The 27,348-nt window shown below is 32.9% G+C and overlaps 2 protein-coding genes across 5 annotated transcripts in view; one reads left to right on the top strand and one right to left on the bottom strand.

The window, feature by feature from the left end:
- The window catches only part of LOC145291325 (methylosome subunit pICln-like), an 82,250-nt gene extending 74,292 nt beyond the window's left edge, over positions 1 to 7,958 (top strand). Inside the window, exon 6 of one of the 2 annotated variants that reach the window (XM_080137072.1) lies at positions 7,526 to 7,958. In XM_080137072.1, the coding sequence (XP_079993198.1) occupies positions 7,526 to 7,635 (110 nt within the window). In that variant the 3' untranslated portion in view covers positions 7,636 to 7,958. The remainder of the gene's footprint in view (positions 1 to 7,525) is intronic. The other variant, XM_080137074.1, reaches the window with a different exon arrangement.
- The window catches only part of LOC145291321 (DNA repair protein RAD50-like), a 260,298-nt gene continuing 234,350 nt past the window's right edge, over positions 1,401 to 27,348 (bottom strand). For 2 of the 3 annotated variants that reach the window (XM_080137063.1, XM_080137061.1), the window contains 6 exons: positions 25,788 to 25,840; positions 21,551 to 21,636; positions 14,659 to 14,798; positions 11,016 to 11,149; positions 8,937 to 9,065; positions 1,401 to 1,655 (listed from right to left, as the gene is read on the bottom strand). In XM_080137063.1, coding sequence (XP_079993189.1) covers positions 1,607 to 1,655; positions 8,937 to 9,065; positions 11,016 to 11,149; positions 14,659 to 14,798; positions 21,551 to 21,636; positions 25,788 to 25,840 — 591 coding nt within the window. In that variant the 3' untranslated portion in view covers positions 1,401 to 1,606. Of the gene's footprint in view, positions 1,656 to 8,936; positions 9,066 to 11,015; positions 11,150 to 14,658; positions 14,799 to 21,550; positions 21,637 to 25,787; positions 25,841 to 27,348 lie in introns of those variants that run through there. The other variant, XM_080137064.1, reaches the window with a different exon arrangement.

Here is a 27,348-nt window from a genome sequence, read left to right on the forward strand (position 1 = left end):
TAAGCAAAAAAACATTAGGTTTTGGTTAACAATATGTTGACAGTGGATTTGTCAAAACAATGAAAGGAAAAAAAATATTAAGAGGACAGCAATGATTATGAAATTGTCAACGCTCTCCTTTCAAATAGACCCACGATTGTTTTTCTCTTGAATTGTCTCTTTATCCTTTTGAGTGGTTTCGAATGATTTTCCCCACAGTTTTGAATTTGGTATATTCTTCGAATGGGATGTTCTTTTAGGGATTTTTAAGGTTTCATTCTGAGACAGGTTTTAAATATGGCATTGAGTTATCTGAATGCAATTCTACTGATTTGTGTTCTCAGCATCTGCATACCTTTACGCATTTCTCATGTGTTGTTATTTATATAACTCTGCATGTGTCGGGTGAGACCAAATTTTCACCATGAGTAAATTCTTTAAAATATTTGATATTAAAATACAATTTTTTTTCTTTGACAATAATTTAAAACGATTTCTCTTTTGTTAGCAAAATACAATATTCATAGAATTCCCTACCTTTTTTCGTGTTTGAATGATCAAAATCTTTTGAACTAATTTTTTTTTTTTTTTTTTTTTTTACATAGGCATCACCACATTATCAAGGCCCAGAGGCCACTCAAGGATAAGGGTTAAAGAGTGTACAGTAGCAATTGGACAATATAGTAATCATTAGTAATGAAAATTTGGTAAATTTGATAACTTATATGGAACGGCTCATCAAGAACTTATTTACTTTTAGACTTGAACACAACCATATTGTAGTCAGCCGGAAAGCAGGAAAACGGAAGACAATTCCACAGGCGTGCAGTTCTAAGAAAGAAGCTTTGTTCATGGAATCTACGTTTAGGTTTAGGCACAGATAAAGAGTGGGGTAAATTATTGATAGTGTTTACAGCTAGACGAGTGTTTCTTGTGAAAGTTTGGCGAGGGGGGACCATAGATTGAAGCTCAGTCGAACACTTTCCATGAAAATAAGGATACATCAGAGACAAACTCGCAACATCTCTTCTGTGAGATAGAGGTTGCAGCGAAGAGAAAAGGACATCTCCTACGAGGCTACGAAGTCTATTTTGAACTCGATTAAATCAAGTTTTGCTATTATGTCATTTTAACCAAAATTCCACAAAATAATTGATTGTCAAAACAATTACCCATTTGGTTATTACATAACTGCTAATGCTAGTGGAATTAGGGTTAGGGTTATATGTTTGCAAATATCTTGGCTGAATCTTTCGGAACCAGCTACACCAGTGAAATACTGTTGGGTTTGGCTTACGTGAATTAAGTTTACACATTCTGGGATGGAACACACGTTAATCATCAAAAATTATTCATACATCAATCAAGATGACATTTATTTTTCAACCAAGTAATAAAAAAAAAAAAAAATGAAGAAAACATTGAAATCTTAGGCCACTTGGCTTTATTGCAAAATTATTTTTTTCCATTTCGATAAACTCACATTATTATTAAAAGTTTGAGAAATAGAGAGAAAAGTCGATCACCTTTCATTTTTTTATTTATTTTTTACACCGTTTTTGATAATTTGCAGATGTTGATAATAGAAAAATAAATTTATAATAATGTCTTTGTGCGTTAATACAGTTTATGAATGAAGTTGTTGCACATTTGCACGATGGATTCTGGAACAGCCACTGAAAAATGCAAAGAAATATAATCAATAAGTTGCATATATGAAGATGGCAATTTACTTGCTAAATAACAGGTTAAACTATATAATTAATTGTTCAGTCAAGAACAAGATCATTATTAGCAATGAGTGTGCCAAAGAGTTTCAGTGAAGTGCAGCTGACTCTGCACAATTCGTTAGCAATAATAAGTGGAGGCATATTGTGTTCTACGACACCAACTAACCTGTCAGCATTTCATCACGAATATATGCTGCAAAGATTATTTTTGTCTTCGGTCAAATTCTCAACATTAAAATTAATCCTTATATATAACTAATCCTAACCTCTCTCAACTGGCATGTACGTAAAAATGTTTTGATATATACACACACATGCACACGACACTGGCTGCAACTTCTACTTTAGTATTGCCATTACCAATGCTTTGTTATTAAACATGTCTGTACTAATAACTTACACTCTGGTCCAAATCTGATAAATATGCAGACCCATTGCACAGGGTATTGTTTCATTGATGGCCGTTTATGTGACATTTGAACTGAAAATACATATCATCTGCAAACCTTAACTCGTTACTGACACAAAATATTTCCATTCAAAAAGTTTGATACGAGGGGTGTGCAATAAGTAATGCCCCTGACCCACTTCCAGTTGTCTGATCTAGCTGAAATTTTGCATGTGCAATGATTTATATCTCTACGGGTTATGTGGCAAATTACAGCTCTGAACTAATTGTGGTTTCTGTTTTACAGGTATTTGAACTGAGTCAGGTGTGAAATGGAGCCTGTTGAATGTCGACCAGTGATCCGGTTTTTGTATTTGAAAGGACACACACCGCAGGAGACTTTTGATGAAATGAAAGAAACTTATGGTGATAATGCCCCATCATATGACCTTCTAAAACGCTGGCATTGTGAATTTAAACATGGCCGGAAGTCTGTGGAAACAGCTCCCAGACCTGGTCGCCCCCTTCTGCCATTGATAAGTTGAGGCTGCCATTTTGGAAGATGCATTACTATTCGCCAAATAGCCCAAGATGTCAAGATTAGTACAGGGTCTGTGGAAACAATCATTCATGACCATTTGCATATGCATAAGGTGTCAGCCAGATGGATTCCCAGGTTGCTCACACCATTCCAGAAGCGAGAACGCGTCGAGTGCTGGACAATGAATTTGGAGATGTGGCAAAGTTTTTCAAAAGACTGATTACACAGGATGAAACATGGGTCCATCACTATGATCCAGAGACCAAAGCCCAGTCAATGCAGTGGAAGCACTTGGACTCATCACCTCCAAAGAAGGCAAGGGTGCAGCCCTCCGCTGGCAAGGTCATGCTCACAGTAGTGATGACAGATTTCCTGGCAAAGGGTACCACAATTACAGGAGCCTATTATGCTTCACTTTTGAGGAAATTAAGGGAAGCTATCAAAATCAAGAGGCGGGGCAAGATCAGCAAAGGTACCCTCCTCCTGCAGGACAACGCTCCGGTCCACAACTCGCATGTCGCCAGATCAGAAGCACGGGTGTGTGGTTATGAAATCCTCCCCCATCCTCCCTACTCTCCTGACCTTGCACCCTCTGACTTTCACCTCTTCCCAGCCATGAAGTTGTTTTTGAAAGGAAAGCGTTTCCCAGATGATGCAGCCTTGATTTCTGAAGTCACGTCGTGGTTGGAGGACCAATCTGGGGTGTTCTACAAAAACGGTCTCCAGAGCTGCATCCAACGATGGGAGAAATGCATAACTCTGTGTGGTTCCTATGTAGAGAAAGACTGTGCCAAATTTCGTTGCTCTATTGCTATGGAAAGTGGGTCAGGGGCATTACTTATTGCACACCCCTCATATCTCTAACTACTCACACTGGTCTATAGACCAGTGTGAGTAGTTAGAGATATCAAACTTTTTGTATGTATCTCGATGCAATTCCGTTTAAATGATCGTTTACCATTTTGCACTGAACTATTTATAACAATCCAGATTCTGACATCCTTAATAATTTGTTTTCATCAACTTGTTTTTCTGCAAGTGTTATGTCAAGTTTGTGTCATAAACACTTCCCTTTAGCTAACTCTCCATATAAAACTTGTTTAAGAATCAGGTCATCACTCATTCTTTACACATATTTCAGACTTTTATAAACTGTTTTTGACTCCTAGTAGGGGGTATGAGACCAATGAATTCGCCAATCACTTTTATAATCACCGGCTGTGCTAAACAACCAATGAAAACCTTCCAAAGTTATTATAAAAATTATCGAATTTTGGATTTAATCAGTTCTCCGTTAACTACATCACAAACCGTATTTGATTCTTGGCCACCATCTTGGTTACTGCCAATTACACTCAGGATCTAAAATTTCTGGGATATCTAAGAATTCAAAAACTATACAAAGTGATACAATCTCCAACAGAGAATCCTAACGACCCCAAATTTCTCGAAAAGAATGTGACTGTTTTTGCAGAACTGATTCACTGCTTAGACGATAGAAGTCTGTCTCTGATTATAAGAGACGCGTTGGATGACGGATGAAAAGGGAAACCGAAAATTATATCACTATATATAGAACTAACGTCTCTGAAACACAACGAGGATGAGACTATTACCGACTACGTTATAAGGGCAGAAACAACCGCCAATGCCTTAAAACTCTCAGGTGAAATAATAAGTGATAGCTTGTTGATATCAATGACCCTCAAGGAATTTCCAGCCGATTTTAAACGCAAAAAGACAAACCCATAAATTTCAGCGAATTTAAAGTGGCATTGCGCAGTTACAAAGAGACTAATTGTATGCTCGTGGACAATAACTCCAGCAATATTATGAAGTTCAAAAATGCTTCTCGAAAACAGACACCACCAAATTACGCACCTCACTGCAACGTGTTCCCCAAAAGTAATTTTCTCAAGAAAAAGAATAAAATTATCTGCAATAATTGTGGACAACCCAACCACAAAAGTTTCCAATGTCGATATAAATACTCTAAAATGGACTCCGTAAAAAACGTTGAGAACTTTGAGGAAGAACATACATTTCTATTCACGTGTAACTTTGACAATACCACAAACGGTAAAAACCTCCTTGTAGACTGTGGTGCTACAGCACACGTTATCACCAAGGAATCTCATTTTATTAATTTTGATTCAAACTTTAATCTACAAAGTCATTTTGTCGAACTTGCCGACGATAGTCAAATAAATGATATAGTCTTGAAAAGAGGCGACGCTAAAATATCCCTAAAAAATAAAGGCAAAATCTGTAACTGTATTCTAAAAAATGATCTGTTCATACCTACATTTAAGCAAGAAATATTTTCCGTGCAGGCTGCAATTAAACAAGGTACGAATATAAAGTTTGGCCAAACAAGTCAATGGAACTGTATTTGACATTAAGGAAAATGTCCGACTATTATTTAAAAAGTATGGTTCCCTCAAAAACTGCGTGTCATGACCTGGAAACCTGGCATAAAATTCTAGGATACTGCAATACAGCTGATATTAAGAAATTATCAAATGTAGTTGAAGGCATGAAAATAATACCTTCAGATGATCTCCCAAATTGTGATGTGTGTGTGCACAGGGAAAAATGACAAAATATATAAGCAAAACGCCAGACAAAAAAGCTACGAAAATTCTCTCACTTGTGCACTGTGACTTAGCAGGTTCGATCAGCCTGATGGGGAGAAATAATCTAAGGTACATTTTGAACTTTATTGATGATTTTTCCGGTTTAATTATAGTTTATTTTCTAAAAAACAAATCTAACACTATCCTCGCCACTAAGAAATATTTAGCTGATATTGCCCCGTACGGCTCAGTAAAATGTATTCACTCAGACAATGGGTCTGAATTTACTAGTAAAGACTTTGAACTTCTATTAACTACCATATTAACATGAGAAATCTGCGCCATATTCCCCCTTCCAAAATGGCACCGCTGAAAGTGCATGGCGAACCCTTTTTGAGATGACAAGATGCCTACTTATCGAATTGAAATTAGCGCATAGTTTATGGGCTTACGCTTTAATGGATATAACAAAAATAGATCGTTCAATACAAGATTAGGCAAAACACTGTATGAAGCGTTTTGCGGTGTAAAACTCAAAATGAACCGAATGCATATATTTGGTTCAGATTGTTTTGCATTTATCAAAAATGCCAGTATACTAAAAGCGAAAAAGGTATTTTTGTAGGTTACGATAAAAACAGTCCAGCATATTTAATCTACTTTCCAGCCCAAAATGCCATAAAAAGGGTTAGATGCGTAAAATTCAATGATACATTAAATTTAAAAAATGGCGATCCATGTGGAGTGGATGAAAATTGAAAAGATACAAAACTACGCAGTGGATTACTGTTACTTGTTGAACAGCGCACCGGAAAGTTATAATGAGCCGATTAATTCAGAAAATCACCAAGAATGGGAACAAGCTATGATATCCGAATTGAAAGCTTTACCTGAAAATAACACATACGAAATAGTGGCAAAACCAACAGATAAAAATATAATTTCTTCACGCCAAGTTTTTTCCAAAAAAAATCACAGCTTCTGGCAGTGAAACTTTTAAAGCAAGATTTGTTGCAAAAGGTTTTTCACAAATTTCTGGAGTGGAATATTTTGCAACATTTTCACCAACGGCAAATTTAACGACAATTAGAATTTTATTACAACTTGCTGCTCAATACAATTTGAAAATACATCAAATGGATGTAAAAAATGCTTATTTAAATGCTCCGATTGACTATGAAATCTATATTGAAAAATAAAAATTGCATGTGGAAACTGAATAAATCGTTATATGGACTAAAACAAAGTGTTCACAATTGGAATTTAACACTCCATAATTATTTAATAGAACAGGAATTCAAGCAACGAATAGACGCGTGCATGTATACCAAACATGTAGGTAATAAATTGTTGATTTTGGTTTTTTGGGTTGACGATATATTACTCACCTCAAACTGTGACAACACTTTAAATGATTTTAAAAATGAATTAAATAAAAAATTTAAAATGTCCGATTTTGGACGACTGTCATGGTTCCTCTGTATAAAATTTACCTGTAAAAATGAAATTATAACTATGAACCAATCACGATACATTGAAAAAATTCTGCTCAAGTTCGGAATACAAGATTGCAAACCACGTAAAACTCCCGTCGAAATGGACATGAATAAAAAATATAGAGACCGAAACAAAATTCATAGATAATCGATTATACAGAGAAATGGTTGGGAGCCTCATTTATTTGATGACCGCAACTAGGCCTGACATATGTTACACTGTAACAAAGCTATGTCCAAACTTATCAGGACCAACAATTTAGGACCTTACTCGTGCAAAACAAATCCTTTATCTAAAAGCAACCAAGGAACGATCTTTAATTTTAAAAAAACTACATATCCTCTAAATTTAGAAGGATTTTCAGATTCAGATTGAGGTAACTGAGGATAGAAAAAGTATAACGGGGTATTGTTTCAGACTATCAAAATTGGACCTATGATCTCTTGGAAAACAAAAGCAACTTGTGAAGCAGAATATGTGGCCCTTACCCATTCTGCGCAGGAGGCAATTTTTCTGAACACCCTTCTAAAATCTATTTTAAAACCTGATCTAAGTAAAAAACCTATAGTAATTCATTGTGACAATCAGAGCAGTAGCTTATTAGTAAATAATTCTATGATCCATCAAAGGTCGAAGCATATTGATATCAGATATCATTTTATAAGGGATGAAATAAGGAAAAAAATCTATTACTCTTATGTGACGTCTAAGCATAATATAGCTGACATTTTCACTAAACCTATAAACAGAATAAAATTAAAACATTTTATAACCAAACTTTTTGGAATCTAATTATGAATAAATCTCTTTTCAGAAACCCAAAACGGAAACATGAACAGTCAAAATCACACCAAAAAAAATAATAAACAAATTGTAAATTGTCCTGGGCACGACGTTAAACTGCGACCATTTCTATCAAATTAACCAACTAATACCTAACATAATGTTTCCAGTTTTTGTTAAAAAAAAAAAAGAAAAAGAAGTCACTTTTTAAAACCTTTTCTTTGTAAATTTCCTTTTTGTCAAAAACAAAACAAAAAATGTATATTTGTGAATTTTTGTGCATATGTTCATATGTATTTGAAAAGTGTTTATTTTTATATGTATCAAAAAAAAATAAATCTCAATGTGATTTACAAAAAAAAAAAATGGCTTCTTTTGCACATATTATACCAATATATTAACAATTCCTTTTGACCAATGAGAATAAAGACAAATTCCCCCAAAACAAAAAAAAAAAACAATTATTTTATTGGTTTATTTTTATTTGTTCATTTTTATTTTTCTTTCATTTTCTCAAGTCAAACCAAAATTAAATCCGAAATGATTTTTCCATTATATCAAAAAAGGAGGGTGTAAACTGTTTTTGAGTTCTAGTAGGGGGGTATGAGACTAATGAATTCGCCAATCATTTTTATAACCACCGGCTGTGCTAAACAACCAATGAAAACCTTCCAAAGTTACTATAAACATTGTCGAATTTTGGATTCAATCAGTTTGCCGTTAACTACGTCACAAACCGCATTTGATTCTTGGCCGCCATCTTGGTTACTGCCAATTACATTCAGGATCTGATCTGAACTACACCGCCATCTTTGTTTAACATAATGTCTCAACACTTAATAACTTCATTATAGATCTTTAGTGCTAATGTACATTTTTCAACATATATTCCAATGTCAGGCATAAATTCTGTCAATGAAAACGTTCCAGATGTTTTTGGTAAGAAACCAAAGTTTTATTCACATAAGGCAATGACGATAAAACAAGTTTTGTATACCTAAGTTCTAAACAGATTCTTTTTAGCTGGTGAAAAGGGCATTAAAAACTTTTCTGAGTTTGAAGTCAGGACTAACTCGATACTCAAAAGCTGACAGAAAAAAAAAGAATTTTTAAAGTCAACTCCAGCAAAAACAGTGTCAGTAAGGAATTTTGTTTATTATTTTTATACATAAATTAATCAACATTAGAATTTTAATCCCTTATTGCACTTGACGACCAACATATGCCATCCTATTGATGTGCAGCTTTCTAAGACCACAATGCTGAGCAAGAGAATGTGTGTTGTATGAATAGTTAAATGATGAAATTCAGTTAACAACTGGCAATAAAGTTATATACATATATACACGCAAATATGTAAGCAGATTATGAAAATTGTGAACAACTTGTATGTGAATAAACACTTCCCCATTATAAATGAGTTAGCAATTTATAATACTCACTATTCATTCTTCTTCATTTGATAATAAAATTCCACATATTCTGAACGTCCAAGTAACTCCACAAATTCCTCATCGTGAGTAATAACCACCAATTGGAAATTGTATTGTTCATGGCGACTCTTGATTATACTAAAAAGAAAAATAATGTAAGGAAAAAAAAAATTAACAATTAGTTTTAACTTGATTCTATTTTCTTTTTAGATCTAAAGTATTTTAGATTAATGTTTTTTTTTAATTTTCTTGTCGATGCTCTAAACGTTTCTAGAATTGTTATGTCCCCTCTTTTCAGTTATATAATTATTTATTGATGAAACTTGGATTTAATAGATTGTACATGAAACTCTTGCATTTTCTAGAACCCTTTTGCAACGATTGCAGGCAGTTTTAAATGTGGCTTTTATTTTAAAACATCTATAATAATTGAATAACAACTGAAATAGTGTTTTCTGTGAGAACTGATAACAGCTGGCTGTTAGGGGTTTGCTAGAATTTTTTTTTTAAAGAATATAAAACTCAATAACAGCGATTAACCATGCAATACCAGACATATTCTTTTTGAAAATAACATGTTCTTGGGGAATCTGTTGTTGGTGTCAGACCTTGTATGGAATAATATTGTGAGAATTTGAAGAAATTATGTCATAAGGATTAAGCAATCCGTTAACAAATGATCATGTCTTACCAAGAGGTAAGAATCAATAGTTTTGAAATGAAGTGTAGAGTTCTTGAGGTGCAATGGATGATTAATGAAGAACCACATAAGTAGATGGTTAAGCATTTGAGAGACATTAGATACAGTGAAAGATTGATTAAATCTGGGCCTCTTTAGTGATGTTCAGTACGGCAGTCATGGTTTCATTCAACTGTTGTAACAGGATTTATCTGTTTATGGATAATTCAGGAAAAGATAAGGCATTCAACAGAGTGTGGCATTCTGATCTTCTACATAAACTCCAATGTTATGGCACTGCTAATAAAATTCTTGATATTATTAGATGTTTTCTTTCTGATCGAAGCTTGTGGTGTTGCTTCATTCTCTTTTTCTATCTTCAGGTCTCTATTCCAGGATCCAAACTGTTTCTTCTCCATATCAATGATCTTCCAGAGAATATTAAGAAAATTAATATTTATGCTGATAATACCACATTCTATTCTGGTGTTGGTTTTCACCCATCTCTCTAAGATCAGTTGAAACACACAACTAATCTATAACTTGGGTTCAGTTGTGGATCGGAGTATGAAATGGCTTGTTTCATTTAATTTTGTTAAGACTTAGCTCCTGTCTTTTAATCATAGGCATGTCCGTTTTCTTCCTGAGATTCTCATGGTTGGCTCTGCTCTCGATCAGAAATCAACTAAAACTTCTTAGGGTTCAAATGTTAGATCCATTGCTCTTTCTGTTACTTGTAAAGTCGGTTCTCACAATCATTCTAAACATTTTCTCACCAAAGACTATTCTCTATCTCTACAAATCTATAATCAGACATTATATAGAATACTATTGTTATATCTGGCCTGGTGAATCTGTCCCATTTGAAGGTTCTTGATATGAAAAAACATGTCATTTCACCCTTTCTGATTTTCTATAATCTCTCTGTCATGGATGTGAAGTTGTTGGTCTTTTCTATAAATTTTATTTTGACAAATGTTCTTCAGAATTGCTTGATTTATTCCTTGCTTTTTTTTTGTTGTTCCAGTTTCTTTAACTCATTGCTCCAGTGATTTCCATCAATTTACTGTTTTGATATCTCATTGCTATAAAGCTTCCTATTTCAATAGTTTCTTTTCAAGAACTGCAAGCTTGTGGAATTCTCGTTCTGCTGACTGTTCCTTCCTCCCTATAACTTTGGTCTCTTCAAGAACAAAAGATGATTATCACAATGACAGGCGATGGACCTTCGCCTTTCATTGTGATAATCATCTTTTGTTCTTGTTAGTTCCTTACATTAAGTTGTTTCACACTTTGGAGTAATTTCCACTAAAAAAGACATCATGCAACACTTTGATAGAACTGGAATCCAATTCAATAAATACCTACAACACCATAGACACCTAATTAGAACCTGCAACAATACTTACTCAACTAATGCATTGGCTAGACTTTCAATGTTGTCCCTGTCCAAATTGGTTGTTGGTTCGTCCAAAGAAAGGATGCCACAATTCAGGCAGAATGTTTCTGCAAGAGCCAAACGGATAATCAACGAAGCAAGTACCTGTGGACAAGGATAAGGATTTTATTTCACTTTGGCTTATTGTTGAGGAAGCAACAACTAATTCTACGATGAACAATACATCAGAAGACATCCTAACCTCGCTCTCATTCTCTTTGACAGGCTTTAAATTGAAGATATCTGATTACAACATCGTTATAAAATGATAGCAAATTTATTCTGTAAACATGTAAAATCAGTTAATTTGTGTTTAACTTTATGGAATTTAAACAAACACAAAATATTTTTTTCTCATTTTTAGTTTATATTTTTCTTCAGACTTTATTGAGGAACCTACATAGAATTTATAGTCTCATCCTCTACAATTTTATGAAAAAATGAAAATATCCAAACGTAAACATTTGAAGTACATTTTAATATACGAAAGATTAAAGGCAGATAAAATAATGAAAAGAAAGAAATCTTTATAAAACATAATTTAAAATTTCTAACCAGTTTTATTTTAGCTGACATGGATATTACCTTTCTTAGGTCAGCCATCGTTAGGATGATGGAACTAACATGGTAGATGCCACAGATGTTGACAATATCGTGGACATAATCATCATCACAAACCCAGCTGATGCCATATTTAACATCATTAAAAACATTTTCACATGGACTCAGGGATGGCAGTGGCCAATGGCAAGACAAGCTGAAATCCAGATGAATTTACCAACCTATCCCCCAACTTGATCAACCTTATATGTGAGTGTGAGGTGGAGGCTCCAATCCCAATCCCATCTAAATTTGTTATAACTGCATCTATTTGTCATAATTTATCATGCCTTCAATTAGCCATTAAGTCAGTATTCAATGTTGGGAAAATGCAGCTAGCTTCATAAGAAACACTCCGGATTTGGACATAAATAAAAATTGCCTCAGTTTAGAAGGATCTCTTTTTCACCACCAGAAGACAGAAAAAGATGAAGGGTAGTATCAAAACAGATACTACACTTTGCTTTTAACCAAAAAACAATTTCAAATGAGGGTGCTTATTTAGAATTATACTTATTTTTAAAAAAATAAATATTATTCTAAATAAGCACCCTCTTGTTTTTCAACAAAGCAAAAAAAAAAAAAACAAATCTTTATGATGCATGTACGGAATGAGATGTCATATTCCAAAAAATTACATAAATTGATCAAGTATTTTATTTTTACTAAGAAAATCAAATTTTATGATTTTTAGCAATTAAAAAAGGTAATAATTCAATTCAGCAATTAAAAAATTTTGGTAGCTGAATTGAAGTATTACCTTTAAATTAAAAACAAAATGGTGGGTCCCAGAGGCCATCTTGCTGCTTCATAAAATTTGATATTCTTAATTAAAAAAAAACTACTTGATCAATTTACGTAGTTTTTGGAATATGATATCTTTGTTCCATGATGAATATGTACATCATGAAGATTTGTCTGTATTTTTGTAGTTTTTAATAAGTATTTCTAAATAAGTAGCCAACTTAGAAAATCAAAATTAAGAGACAAACACTATATATATATATATATATATATATATATATATATATATATATATATATATATATATATATACATACATATATATATATACATACATATATATATATATACATACATATATATATACATACATATATATATATATATATATATATACATACATATATATATATTTATACATATACATATATATATATGTATGAGGGAGGGAGGGAGGACAAAAGTCATTTCAATCGCCCCATTGATTGAATTTTAAGCTTTTATAGCAAAATTATCATTTCCGGTTTCATAAAATGTCAGAAGAGCTAAATGGAAGGCAAGATAGAGATACAAAGAAAGAAAAACAAGAAAAGAAAAAGATAAAACGAAAGAAAGGAAAGAGAAAGAACATAAAAATTGAAACTAATAAAAAACAAGGAAGTACGGTTCTTGCAATTTGGTAGATATCATCCTTTTCTTTAAAAAAAAAGAAAAAGTGAATTTCCTCTAAACAGCATTTCATTGGGAAATTGACATTTTCTGAATTACAAAAAAATGGAAAACTCACACCCATGTGTTTATCAGTCTTTGATATTTAAGTTTAAAACAGAAATGTTATTGATACACATTCATAAGAGACATTATCTGTACATCTTTTCATGTTTAAACTTGGATGAATCTTGTTTTGTATATCAGCAAATTGCAAAAAAATATGTTGAAAAAGTCTGTAAAATATTTTGAGATCTAGATGACTTTCAAAATGTTTATGAAGATCTGATGAATAGTTGCAGAATTGTTGAGAGACAAAAACAAAATGGGGCAACAATTGTTTGAGGTACTTATAATGGATGCCATATAAAATTTGATAAAAATTCAAATATGTTTAATGATTCAATTAAACTTGAAATAAAATTAATATCAATAAACATAATATAATTTCTTTCTTTACCACTTTAGCCAGTATGTTTTTTCTCAAACCCTCACTCTAGACTTAAGGTTAGTGATTACCACCTTGGACTTGGGATTAGTGTTGGGGCTAATGGAGAAAACGTTTTATTGGGTTATGGTACAGTTTTTAATTTGTGTTAAAGTTACGTCTCAGTGTCTGCATTAATATATTTTTGTTGTTAGAGTCATTTATATTAGAAATATGAATGGATACATTTAGAGGTGACATAACTTTGGCAATAGTACAATTTTTTTTTTACCTTTTTATTATTATTTGTATTTACACCAAACGATGCACGTTGAGATGAAAGTGATTTCTGTGAATTAGCGACCAGGAACACTTTAATTAGAGTGTTGAGTCTGTACTTTACATTCTGCATGTCAGGTAAGCAGGATGTGGGGAGAGAATTCTAAAGTATAGCAGTTTGGAGAAAGAAACTTTCAGATTAGAAGACTACAAAATTGGGGATCTCTACAATGAAACCGAAGAATTTTGTTGCTGGTGGAGTTAGTTGGAATCACGAATGCTATTAATTTGCCTCAAAATTTTCTATCAAAATTCTTGTAAAACAAACACAGGTTGGAGTTTGGTTGATAGTGTGGAATCTATTGGATTGGAAACTTTTACTGGATCCGGTCTGATAGAGATTAGGGGTTGATGCACTTGCCCATATGTGGAAACAATTTATTATGCATGGGTGAATGGTGATCTTGTAGATGTACAGGATATTGCCAGGTGTGTAAAGGGAGCTCACCTTCTTTACAGTAGCCTTGGCAATGTCTTCTATGTATTTGTTTCAATCCATGTCACCTGTGAAGAGTTCCTTTTCATACATGATATCACACTACAGATTATCCTGATATATCATACATCCATTGCAGCTGTTCTTAGCGCTACCTAAGCGATAGAGCTATTGTACTGTCAGGTGTATAATTAGACAAACTTTCAAAATATGTGCCCTCAACGTGTTAGACAAGAACAACCTAGTTATGTAAAAATAAATGGCAAGCAAGCATCTCAATTTGCTCAGTTTGAGAGAAAGCGAGAATGGTGTGAACAATGAAAAAGTTCAATGTTTGTAACTTTGATTAAATGTGTTAACCTTTTGTCCAGCACTGCAACGGCCTCTCATATCCAGAACTGCATCTCCTTTAATCATAACAACACGATAATTATAACTGCGGCGACGTTTCATAAGTGCACTCTCATCTTCATCAGATCTGATCTCAATTGTTTCAATATCTGCAAATGCAAAAACAAAATGTCGAAATTTTTTAAGCAAAATAAGTATTTATGTTGTATTTCTTCTGTGCTCAAAAAAAATGTTGATAACTGATATATGAAAATGTTTAGTGTTGGTCGCAATATATCAGTGGAGGAAAGAGAACACATGCACAGGAATTTGATGGGTGCTTTACCTGGGTCGAAATCGAAAACAATTGGTATCAATTTTGGAGTTATATAATAGATAATAAGTGGTGACATGTTATTAACTACAGACACTCACTGTGATAATTTGCTTTCAATATAGCAACACCAACAACTTATTTATTCAGTAATATAGTATTTCCTTTTGCCATCAATCAACAATCTTTTTATTTCTGACAATCCACCATGTTTGCTTCTCCTAATTAGGTGGCTTGACTTCAATCAATGATTACAAAGTCAAAGATAAAATTGTCACCTTAGAAAAAATGACATGATTCCATTTCCGTTTGTTGAAAACCATTTACTAGTTGGCTAGTTGTGTACAAATCTGAAGAGGGATAGGAGCCTTCTATTATGTTTGAACGTGACACAATGTTCAATGAACGAGATCGGAGATGAGCCGCTGTACAAGTCATGTTCTCTACCAATCCAAATTATGACAACCGAACCATTGCCAGCACCCTCAAAATGTAAATCTGGACGGTTCAGCACTTGAACAAAGTTTCTGGCTACAGTTATGGTCTTTGGTGTTGTTTCAAGTGAGAGCTACATCATGCCACCTTACATCAAAGTGAGCTTGAAAGTCAACACCAAAGTATACCTAGATGTATTTGAAGAGTGTGATGATCCCCTGGTGCAATCCGGTGGCCGCTGGTACACCCTGTGCATGGCAGCAGGACTTGGTGCCAGCTCACAAATCCAAAGATTGGCTTCAGAATGAATGCTACGACTTTATACCCTTCTCTTCCTGCCCACCCTTCCTCCATGATCTGAATCTGCTGGACTACTTTGTTTAGTTATATGTCGAGAACATCACCAACATGACCTTCCACAACACCAAAGCCAGCCTGATTGCTGCCATCCATTGAGTTCCCACCAACATTGTGGAAAAGTCATGCTTCGAGTTCCAAACCCGTATCGAAGCGGTGATTGAGGCTGAAGGTGGCTACATAATCAAGTCACCTGAATTGATTTTTTGGTGAAGCTAAGATAAGTAGGTCCAGCAGACGAGCCTCGTTCTGAAAAATCTGAACAGTTAGGTCACGTGACATGTGACACCGATGCTTCTACCATTATTGAACTTTCAAATGATGGATATAGAAAGCACTCGCCTGCTGGACCTACTTATCTCAGCTTCACCGTCAATTAACCTCTCCGAATTGTTTTATTTACAAAAATATTTCTTTATTAAAAATAAAAAAAAATTTGTTTAACTGCTTTATGCAAACAAACATTTGAACTTTACTGTTTAAAAAAAATTGTTTCCCTTTTTATGTTACTTATCTTGCCTTTATTTTCACTTGTTCGTTATGTTTTGCTTCTTTGTTATGTTTATAATAAATGTTCGAAATTTCTTTGAATTTTTTTCTTTCTTTAATTCTTGGAATTTAAAAACATTTTTGTTTTTACTTGTAGCTTAACTTGATTTTATATTTCACCATTTCGTTTTTTAGTAATAAATGCTTCTCTACCATAAAAGCATTATATTTAAACCCTGAAGAATTTCCGCCATGCACCCTTGTTGTTCTAAGTTAACGAGCCGCTACTTGTATTTCAAACAAAAAAGAAAAAAAAAGTGCTTTAAAATAGTAAAAACACTAAAGCTGTTTTCGTTTTAGAAGTGGGGTGGGGGGGTCAGGCGCTCCTGTTATCCCAAAGAACCAGCTATGCAAACACTTTGTAATATTTTTCAATAATTATTTTAAAAAAAAATTCTTTACAATCAATTTTATTTAAAATTAAGAAATTATTTTCTAAAATATTTTCTTAATATATGTTTATATTTTGTTTTTAAGTAAAATTAAGAAATTAATAAAAAAAATATTGTTCATATCCATCTTCATTCAAAAGGGTTTCTTTTCACTGGTTGTTAACTTAAATTTTCCGAATGTCAGAATGAGGCTCGTCTGCTGGACCTACTTATTTCAGCTTCACCGATTTTTTCAATAAACGGTTTAAAATAAAGCTGTTTCTTAAGTTTATGATTTTAAAACAACATAACTAAATTAAAACAAGCTGAGCATGCACAAGCGAAAAATTTACTTTGACCACGACTAATGTTTGTGCAAAATTAAAAAAAAAATCCAAAGTGTGGTTATTGAGAAAAGTGCGAACAAATGAATGGATGAACAATTTCGGAGCAATTTTACCCTCATAATGTCCCCTGGGGGGGGGGGGGGTAACAAGACATCCTGGAAAATCTGTTTTAGCAAAAATTTACTTTCACTATAACTAATATTTGTGCAAAATGTATAAAAAATTCAATGCGTGGTTAATGAGAAAAATGCAAACAAGTGAACGAATGATTGATTTTGGGGCAATTTTACACTTATAATTGCCCACAGGGTAGCAACCAGATTTATCCCGGAAAATCTGTTCTGTCAAAAATTTAATTTCACCATGACTAATGTTTGTGCAAAATTTTTTCAAAATCTAAGTCGTGGTGTTACATGCGAGAAAATATTTACACACCGTATATTGAAAAAAATAACCAAAGAAGGAATTATATAGAAAAATAAACAAATTTTTTAACCAGATAAACTGAAAAAAAAAAGATGCAAGGGAGATAAATCCGGTTTTAAGTTAATTTAGTTTTTATGCAGTGTAAATAATAACCAAGTTTGAAAAATAATAATATATTACTTTGGTCAGAAAATCAATATTTATCAAGAGTCCAGTTCTTTGTGAGGGTGTTTGTAATTGGCTTCTTTCAGGAATTCCTTACAACTGGATGTTATCCTAGGTTGGAGTCATAAATAGTTGAAAGGTCACCCCAAAATAGTGTTCCTTCTCAGTTCTGATTTAGTAACTGAAATTATGACGCTATAAGCATTTATTATTTATTTGTAGTCGTTGTTGATGGAACTTTCTAGAATTTCTAAAATGGAACACAACTTGGAACTTTCTGGAACCCATGAAAAAAAGAACACTTTTCTGTTCTATTTTTAGAACTCTCCAGAAACACTTAAAAAAATGTTTGTTTTTTTAAATTGTAATGTAATGTATCTTTGAAATCTACATAAAATTAATCTTAAAACCATGTTGGTAGCTTTTTGCAAAATTTATAGAATAGAAAAGTTAGAAACTGTTTGTAAAACAAAGAGAATGGCTGAAGTATATAAATAACCCCCTCCACTCCTCACTATATCCAATCTAGATTTATTTAAACATTGTTTTGATTATAAAAAAAACTTTTATACTCATTTTGTAGAAGTTTAGCATATTTGATAATGAAATTTTGCCTCATCCACCATTTTTTTGGGGGGCTCTTATTTGGGATTTGGTCTATATCTAACAAGCAAGGAAATAATGCTATTTTGTTGCAAATAATTTAGGACGATTACGGATGCTGAAAATGAAGATTTTTAAATGAAAAATAAAGTTCATCTTTTTGTGACATGATGCGGACCGAGCGATGCCGAGTGACCTTGCTAGTCGACACGAATTCAGAGAAATTCGCACGGCTGAATTCTGATGATGATGATGATGGTTTCATGTTGTTTAAATAGAAATGTCTATGGGATTTTGTCAGAGAGAGAAAAAAAACAAATAATTGTTCTTATCTTATTGTTGGAAATCCGTTAACAACGAAAAGGTTGTTTTGGGCCCTCTGTTGAGCGATATGAAGAAATCCAGATTCTTAAGCTGACAGCTTGGGGTGGGAATCTGAGGTGAGGGGTCGCCACCAGGCATTGCCGACCTGGGAGTGACTAATAGCTCCTAATAAGGAACACCTCAGTGCACTGAGGGTTAAAAATGGGGATAGATAAAGCCGAAAGGAGGAGTAGAAATCAGGGAAACAGAGAGAGGGAGAGGAAAGGAAAGAAAGAAATAATAACTCCAAAAAGGTGGACGGAGGAATTACTGTTTTGATAAAAACAAGACACTTAGCTAATTGGGGTCTTTTTTCGCTGATCCCTTCCCGTGGACTGACGGTAGATGAAGAACGGAGAGCTTGGTAAAGGAAACAAAACTGCCAGCCCCCTAAGTTGCATGACTAGGCAGTGTGTAACTATTATATTGTAAAGTCAAAGACAATAATCAATTCTGTGTTAACCAATTAAGTTTTGACTTTCTTTTCTTTGATTGGAACGCCTTTGAATGCAATATATTTCTCCGATAGCCCAGATGACGGTTGGAAGCTGATTTGAAGCAGAACCGGAATGAGACCGACGACGACGACCCGAAGACGAATTCGACCAATAGACGAAACCACGGGTGGCGCCACAGGTATCGGCTACAGGGGCATTTCAATCCCGAGCCTATGCACCTGAGCTGTGCTGCACGGAGGCGTTACATTTTGAAAAATGCTGATATGATCAGTAGAAGAAGAAAACAAGTCAAAATTGTTATGAAAGTGAAAACAATGATCATAAATAAATGAATGAAATAATGAACTAAAATGAAATTTTAAGTAAAAATTAAAAATTCAAGTAAAACTTGTTAACTGGAAAATTTTAACTTGATATTCGTTTTCAGCATAACTGAAACCTGTAAAAGTCATCATTTTAAAGGAAAATGTTAAGGTGGAAACCAAGTAAAAATTTACCTTTTTTCTAATTATAAAATGTTTCATTTTAATTAAGAATTTTCCATATTAAAGAAATGAAATTCAAGAATATTCTTCATTTCTAATTTTCTTAATTAAATACAGCGACTGATGCAACGTCTTTTTTTGTGTGAAACAGAGAGTAAATAAACTAATTTTTTTCTAATTACAAAATATTTTATTTAAATATTTTTCATATGAAAAAAATGAAATTTAGGAATTTTCTTCGGTTTTTTTTCTTTAATAAATACAGAAAAACATGTTCATCATAAACGAAGTGTATTTTTTTGGAAATAGGTAAACATTTTCTTTGGCTAACCTAAAACAACTTCAAAAGATGAACTTTATAATTTTAAAACCTTTTTCAGCATCCTGACAAAATGAAATTTTGAGTATATATTAGATTTTCGTATCGAAAAAAAGAAGTCTGTTATTTTAGTTCTTCTGATCATTTCAGCATCTTAAATCTCTAAATTATTTGCATCAAAACAATTTTATTTTCTTAGTAAATGCTAGTTATCTCCCTTACATAAAAACCAAATCCCAAATAAGCACCTTTTTTCTCTTCCCCACCAACTAGCATATATTCAAGAATCTGGACATTCATTGTAGTAGAAAATTGTTACAACTCGAATATCTGAATCCTGTGCAACTGGCTTTGGCTTGTTTGTTGCAAATCATATCAACCCATTTTGATCTCACTGTGCACATGCTGCTATTTTACTGGCAGAGAAAGGTTATATCTTCCCAACAACCATCTCCATATTCAGTTTAACATCTGCTTTACATACTGGTTGGATAGCTTTGTTAGACAGTTTTTAGTAATTAACATTTAAACTAACCTATTTCTGACTAAGTCAAATAGATGCTTATCACTTTATTTATCCATACTTCTCTCAAATAGATCCTTATCACTTTATTTATCCATACTTCTCTCAAATATACCCTTATCACTTTATTTATCCATACTCCTCTCAAATAGATCCTTATAACTTTATTTATCTATCCTTCTCTCAAATAGATCCTTATCACTTTATTTATCCTTCCTTCTCTCAAATAGATCCATATCACTTTATTTATCATATTTTCTCTCAAATAGATCCTTATCATTTTATTTATCCATCCTTCTCTCAAATAGATCCTTTTCACTTTATTTATCCATCCTTCTCTCAAATAGATCCTTATCACTTTATTCATCATATTTTCTCTCAAATAGATCCTTTTCACTTTATTTATCCATTTTCTCTCAAATAGATCCTTTTCACTTTATTTATCCATCCTTCTCTCAAATAGATCCTTTTCACTTTATTTATCCCATTTTCTCTCAAATAGATCCTTATCACTTTATTTATCCTATTTTCTCTCAAATATATCCTTTTCACTTTATTTATCCCACTTTCTCTCAAATAGATCCTTTTCACTTTATTTATCCCATTTTCTCTCAAATAGATCCTTTTCACTTTATTTATCCCATTTTCTCTCAAATAGATCCTTTTCACTTTATTTATCCATTTTCTCTCAAATAGATCCTTATCACTTAATTTATCCCATTTTCTCTCAAATAGATCCTTTTCACTTTATTTATCCATTTTCTCTCAAATAGATCCTTTTCACTTTATTTATCCCATTTTCTCTCAAATAGATCATCACTTTATTTATCACATTTTCTCTCAAATAGATCCTTTTCACTTTATTTATCCCATTTTCTCTCAAATAGATCCTTTTTCACTTTATTTATCCCATTTTCTCTCAAATAGATCCTTTTCACTTTATTTATCCATTTTCTCTCAAATAGATCCTTTTCACTTTATTTATCCCATTTTCTCTCAAATAGATCCTTTTCACTTTATTTATCCCATTTTCTCTCAAATAGATCCTTATCACTTTATTTATCCCATTTTCCTCAAATAGATCCTTATCACTTTATTATTTTTTCTTACCAGCTCCTTACTTCATGAAATTTATTTCCTTGCAGGGAGTGAACTCTCAATTTCATAAAACTGATAAAATATCTTACCATTTCCTTTGTAAGTGTTTCTCCAAAGATCTCGGATAATTTTGTTGATTTCATCCATCTTCATTGTGTGATATTTCATAATGGCCCTGGAAAAATACAACACAAACATTATTTCATATTTCTCGGATTGATTTACATTATTTGCATTTAAGACAAATTCTTTCATCGTGCTTGTTGCTATTTTCTCAACCTTTGGCCAGTTGCACTCTCTAAAAAAATTTGAATTTAATCGACTGGCATTCACGGTTCCATGACTTTTACATAGTTTGTATCAGTTTTATGTTTGTTAAGTTCCTACACAACCTTTAGGTAGGCATTCAGTCTAGAATATTTTTTAACCAACACTTTTATCTATGAAGTCATGAGATCATGAGAGCAATCTATCTTTAAAAGATCAGTTTAAACTTCCCAGAAATGTTCTGACTGTGAAAAAACAAAAAAACAAAAACAAAACTATCATGCAAAATTCGACTGTAATGATGATAACCTCAAGTATCATAGGATGATCAAAATTATAATGGAACCACCTCGTCTACTACTAATAGCAATAACCATTCATGGATTCAAACTGGAAAAATGGTCGGATCCTTCTATCGATCCAGTAGATATCTCACTGCTGATGCAATTCTCTATCTATATAAGAGCCAGATACATCCAAGGATGGAATACTACTGCCACATATGGGCAGGAGCTGCTAGAAAAGACTTGTCCTGCCTTGATAGGGTTCAAAATAGACTTCGTGGCCTGGTGGGAGATGTCCTTTTCTCTTCGCTGCAACCTCTATCTCACAGAAGAGATGTTGCAAGTTTGTCTCTGCTTTATCGTTATTTTCATGGAAAGTGTTCGACTGAGCTTCAATCTATGGTCCCCCCTCGCCAAACTTTCACAAGAAACACTAGACTAGCTGAAAACATTATCAATAATTTTCCCCACTCTTTATCTGTACCTAAACCTAAACATAGATTCCATGATCAAAGCTTCTTTCTTAGAACTGCACGCCTGTGGAATTGTCTTCCGTTTTCCTGCTTTCCAGCTGTCTATAATATGGTTATCTTCAAGTCCAACGTGAACAAGTTTCTGATGAGCCGTTCCACTTAAGTTAACAAATTTACCGAACTTCCATTACTATTGATTACTATATTGTCCTTTTGACTACTCTACACTCTTTAACCCTTATCCTTGAGTGGCCGATCGGCCTTGATAAGTGGTGACGCCTATGTAAAAAACAAAAAAAAACTCATGGGACACTGAATAGAAGAAAACTATGAATATTAATTGTAATATACTTAAATAATGCTCGAATAGATTTTTGAAAAAAACTAGAGTTTAGGTGGTTTTTATGACTTAACAATATTTTGGATTATTGTTTTAGAAATTATGAAAGTTAACTTAAAAGATTCAACGTCTCTATCCACTGTGCCACAGGCCCCGAAGGCGCAGTGGATAGAGACGTTGAATTTCTACGGTTCCAGGTGAGACTTGTCTGAAGATAGCAGTTTCGATCCTACCCAAAGCCGGCCAGAGGCTTACTTGGCCAAAAACGTGGTGAGATGACAACAACTACGGAAGGCAGTAATTGCAGTGGATGCAGTTCCTATCCTGTCGCGGTTACCACCTGACAAAGGCCAGAAGAATAGTTGGCCGAAACGTCGAGAAGCAACTAAGAAAAAATAAATAAAATTAATAAATAATGCTCATCTCAATAATGGATTCCAATTAAATAATATAAAAATGTTTATGCTTCATATTCTTGATATTTTCAAATTGCAATGCCCACTGCTTGTAAATAAAATGTTATCAAAACAAAATTTGGAGGAGGAGAGGGGCCATTGGAACAAATACTCATAAAATCCTATCAAACCAAAACTCATACAACCCATAAAATAATATGAAACCAAAACAAACAAATGAAATTAATTTATCTACAGTTTATCCATGTAATTTATATGTGTATTTTGTTTTTTATTGGTGAGATAAAATAAAAATAATTATAGTAACACCATTTTATTTTTAATTTTGGTTGAGGGTGTAAAAGTGTAGAGGTCAGAATTTTGTAAAATTTGATTTTAAAAATCAAGTAAATATAATATAGTATTAAAATTTGATTTTAAAAAAGATAGTATAATATTAAAATTTGATTTTAAAAAAGATAGTATAATATTAAAATTTGATTTTAAAAAAAGATACTATAGTATTAAAATTTGGATGATCAAATGATTTGGACATAATTAGTTATCAAAGTTTGAGTGGTTCAATAAGTTTTCATAAAAAAAATTTCAAACATTGGAATCAGTATTACAGAGGTTTGAAAATATCTGTCCAGTAAGTTTTTTTGTACAAGAAAGATACTGTACAACCATATTCTGATCCCTGACAATCGCTGACCCCCAACATTGGTATCAGTTTTCTTTTTTATTTTCTTGTTCTGGCCATGTTGTTGTCTCTTGTATCAGTGATTGGCAAAGGCACATGCATTGGTTAACAAATATACAAAAATAAAAGCAATGCCAAAAAAATACAAATTCAGTTTGTGTGACACCATCATGGGAAATGTGAAATGCTAGCATCCACAGTAAAATTCCAGTTTATCAGCTGAGATAATTTGTCGATCCAGACATTATTGTTGTTCAGCTCATATCCTGATCCAAGTATCTTCTGGGTTTTCACTCCTTGGGGTTGTCTCAATCTGTTTAAAAATAAACTCTCTAGAGAACCTGTCGAAACTGCAATCTACATCTGTGATACGATAAAATGGACCTGAGGTGGACGAGTCACTAAGTGCTGAGAAGAGGGAGGCAATAGACAAAGGAATAGGAAATGTCCTACAATAAACGATAGGAAATAGCAAACAATGAATCTGTAGGTATTTTTAGATTTGACAATGACAATAGAAACCTACAGATAAAACAGGGAAAGGCAGCTTCCGGTAGCCGAGTGGGGGGGGGGGCGACCTCAGATACCAATGCAGAGGAGACAGTTAGTTGATAACTAGATGCCCTTTGCGGCGTATGAGAGTTGATTGTAACAATGGTTGGACAGTTTTTAGAGTTGACTGCGAAATAGAAATAGAGACGAATGTAACATTGATAGAACAGGGAGAAAATACACACACACTCACAAACAAGCCCAACCGTCAATTACATGTGAAACATTGGCGTTTATGTTTACCTTTCTTTGTTCCACGACTTATAATATTTCTATTTTGTGAACCCACGCATGTTCTTATTAACAGTCACCAGCGAGAAAATGACGATCCGGTCATAAGAACCACAGTGAATGAAAAATCCATGACACACAACAATGGGAGTCGGCGATCTGTCAGGGTCATGCATGTCAGGTCACACATCAAACAACTCTGAATATAATATCTTATGATCAGAAATCCTATGCATGGTTTGTTGTCTTAGTACCCTTCCCCTCCTCCTCAAAGCAGCGGAAACTAGTTCTGTGCTTGTCCTCTCAGCTGTCCATTCAGAAATTGACAACCAACTTGTCTCATCCCCCTTCCCATCATCTTTTTACTCATCTGATAACTTTTGTTAGTGAATCAGTTGCTCACATTCTCCAAGGTCTTGGCTCTGAAGTGAAGTTTGACACTCCACCATATCAGGTACACCAACAACAGAATTTTACACAAAATCTGTTCATACTTGTCAATTTATCTCTTTTATTAATAGCAATATTAGAGATAAAGTGTCAAGCAGCTTATAAAAACTTGGTTTTTCGATTTTTGTTTCTCCATATTTATGTTGTTGGTTTTGCTATCAGTCATTTGTCAAATTCAGTCATTTTGGCATGACTTTTGAGTCAATATCTTTGAAAAGTTATCCCAATCGTACCCAAGACAGATTCTGTTTAAGTAATAGATAATAGCTTGGCAGATACTATCACACCAGAGCAAAGTTGAACCAATAGATGGGACATGTACAATCACTCTGGATCACAGTTGATCTGAGAGTGATGGTAATAATAAGTGACTCCATGTTCTTTGAAGAAATCACAATTATCTAAGTTGATTATAAAAATAAAAATTTAAGTTGAACATATTTCATTGCTTTGGCAGGTTTTGCATAACTTATTCCTTTTTCCAACCTAAGGAACTTATTTTCAGAAGTAGATATATAAAATTTTTTCATTTTTTTTTAAATCACTAAAAATAAGATATTTTCGATTATTTTGATCAGAAAAAAATTCTTAATTATTTTTCTTTGAATTAAAAGAGAAAATAATTTCTTACTTATCAAGAGCAGCATAATATTTCTGCAGATCTAAATTGGCCATCTCAGTTGTCTGAAAAGAAAAAAAAAATCAAAGCACATAAATCAAATTTAATCAGTGACATTTTCTTGAACTTGTTATGCTATCAAAGTTCAATGAAAAATGTTTTTGTCTCCTTCATTCAATTGAGAAGAATCAGAGAGGAAAAGACATTGTGAAAATTTAGGGAAAATTAGGAAGGGTGAATATTCATCAGCAAAATAACTTTAATGATTGCACTGAGGTTGATAGATCGAGGATATTACATTTAGGTGTCGAGGATAGGTATATTTCCTGATTTTATATAAATTTCTTTAACTATATATAAAATCTAACTATATATGAAAAATTTTCTTAACTATATTTAAAAAATTTAACTATATATAAAATTTTTAACTATTTAAAAAATTTTTTTAACTATATATAATTTTTTTTAACTATATATACATTTTTTTTAACTATATATGACACGTTTCAAGACTCCAAGCATAGTTTTGGGACACAATTGCCATTTTAGGTTAATTTTCAAAACAGATAATGTATAAGTGTTATACCATTTTTCTAAACCAAAATTTCACGAGGAATCCAATAAAACAAAAACGAATACAAAATTTTGATGGGAAACCATGTTTTCAAGCAATTCTTTTATGACGGCTGGAATCGCACTTCCTGTTTTTTTGTCCCAAGGACCGTATCCTGCAGATTGCGAAACTATTTAAGAAAATTACTCAAAACCTATCAATCATAAGTGTTAGGCCATCTTTCTTAACCAGAATTTTGTGAGGAATCCAAAAATAAGGGAGAGAATACCAGATCTTGATGAGAATTGGGACAGTGTTTGCTTCGTTTGTCATCATTTTAGAGGGATCTTTGCCAAAAAGACGCATTTTTGGACCAAAATCAGGAAAAAATTGTCACAGCCTGTAATTGAGGAGAATGGGTAAAATTCGAAGAGAGTTCTATGAGCAGCGTTTTTTTTGCACAAATGCAATTTTATATTATTGTTGAACGAAAATGATTATTTATTTCCCTTAGTTTCATGTCTAAAAGTGATTTTTGGCTCTTCTTTGTGGTGAGGTAACAAAAATTGTCACTAAAATATCTCCATTTTAGGCTTTTTTTTCAGTTATATCGTTTTTTTTCCGGTTGAAAACAGGTATATTAACCATATAAACCTATGATTTTCTGAAAGACAATTTAGTTTTGCCTCACATATCACAAGAATAGCTTTGTAGATCATTGTGTGACTGATCAGTGATTTTTTACTTCAATTGTCCCAAAACTATGCTTGGAGACTTAAAACGTGTCATATGAATTTTTTTTAACTATATATAACATTTTTGTAAACTATATATGAAAATATTTTAAACTATATATAATTTTCTTTAACTATACATGAATTTTTTTTAACTATAGATCAAGTTTTTTAACTATATAAATTATTTTTAACTATATAAAATTTTTTTTAACTATACATAAATTTTTTTTAAACTATATCTACAAATTTTAATCTGTATATATAAAAATGTAACTCTTGGTTC

This window comes from Euprymna scolopes, chromosome 12 (genome assembly GCF_053919585.1).
Source record: "Euprymna scolopes isolate OS-2025 chromosome 12, ASM5391958v1, whole genome shotgun sequence".
Taxonomy (NCBI): domain Eukaryota; kingdom Metazoa; phylum Mollusca; class Cephalopoda; order Sepiida; family Sepiolidae; genus Euprymna; species Euprymna scolopes.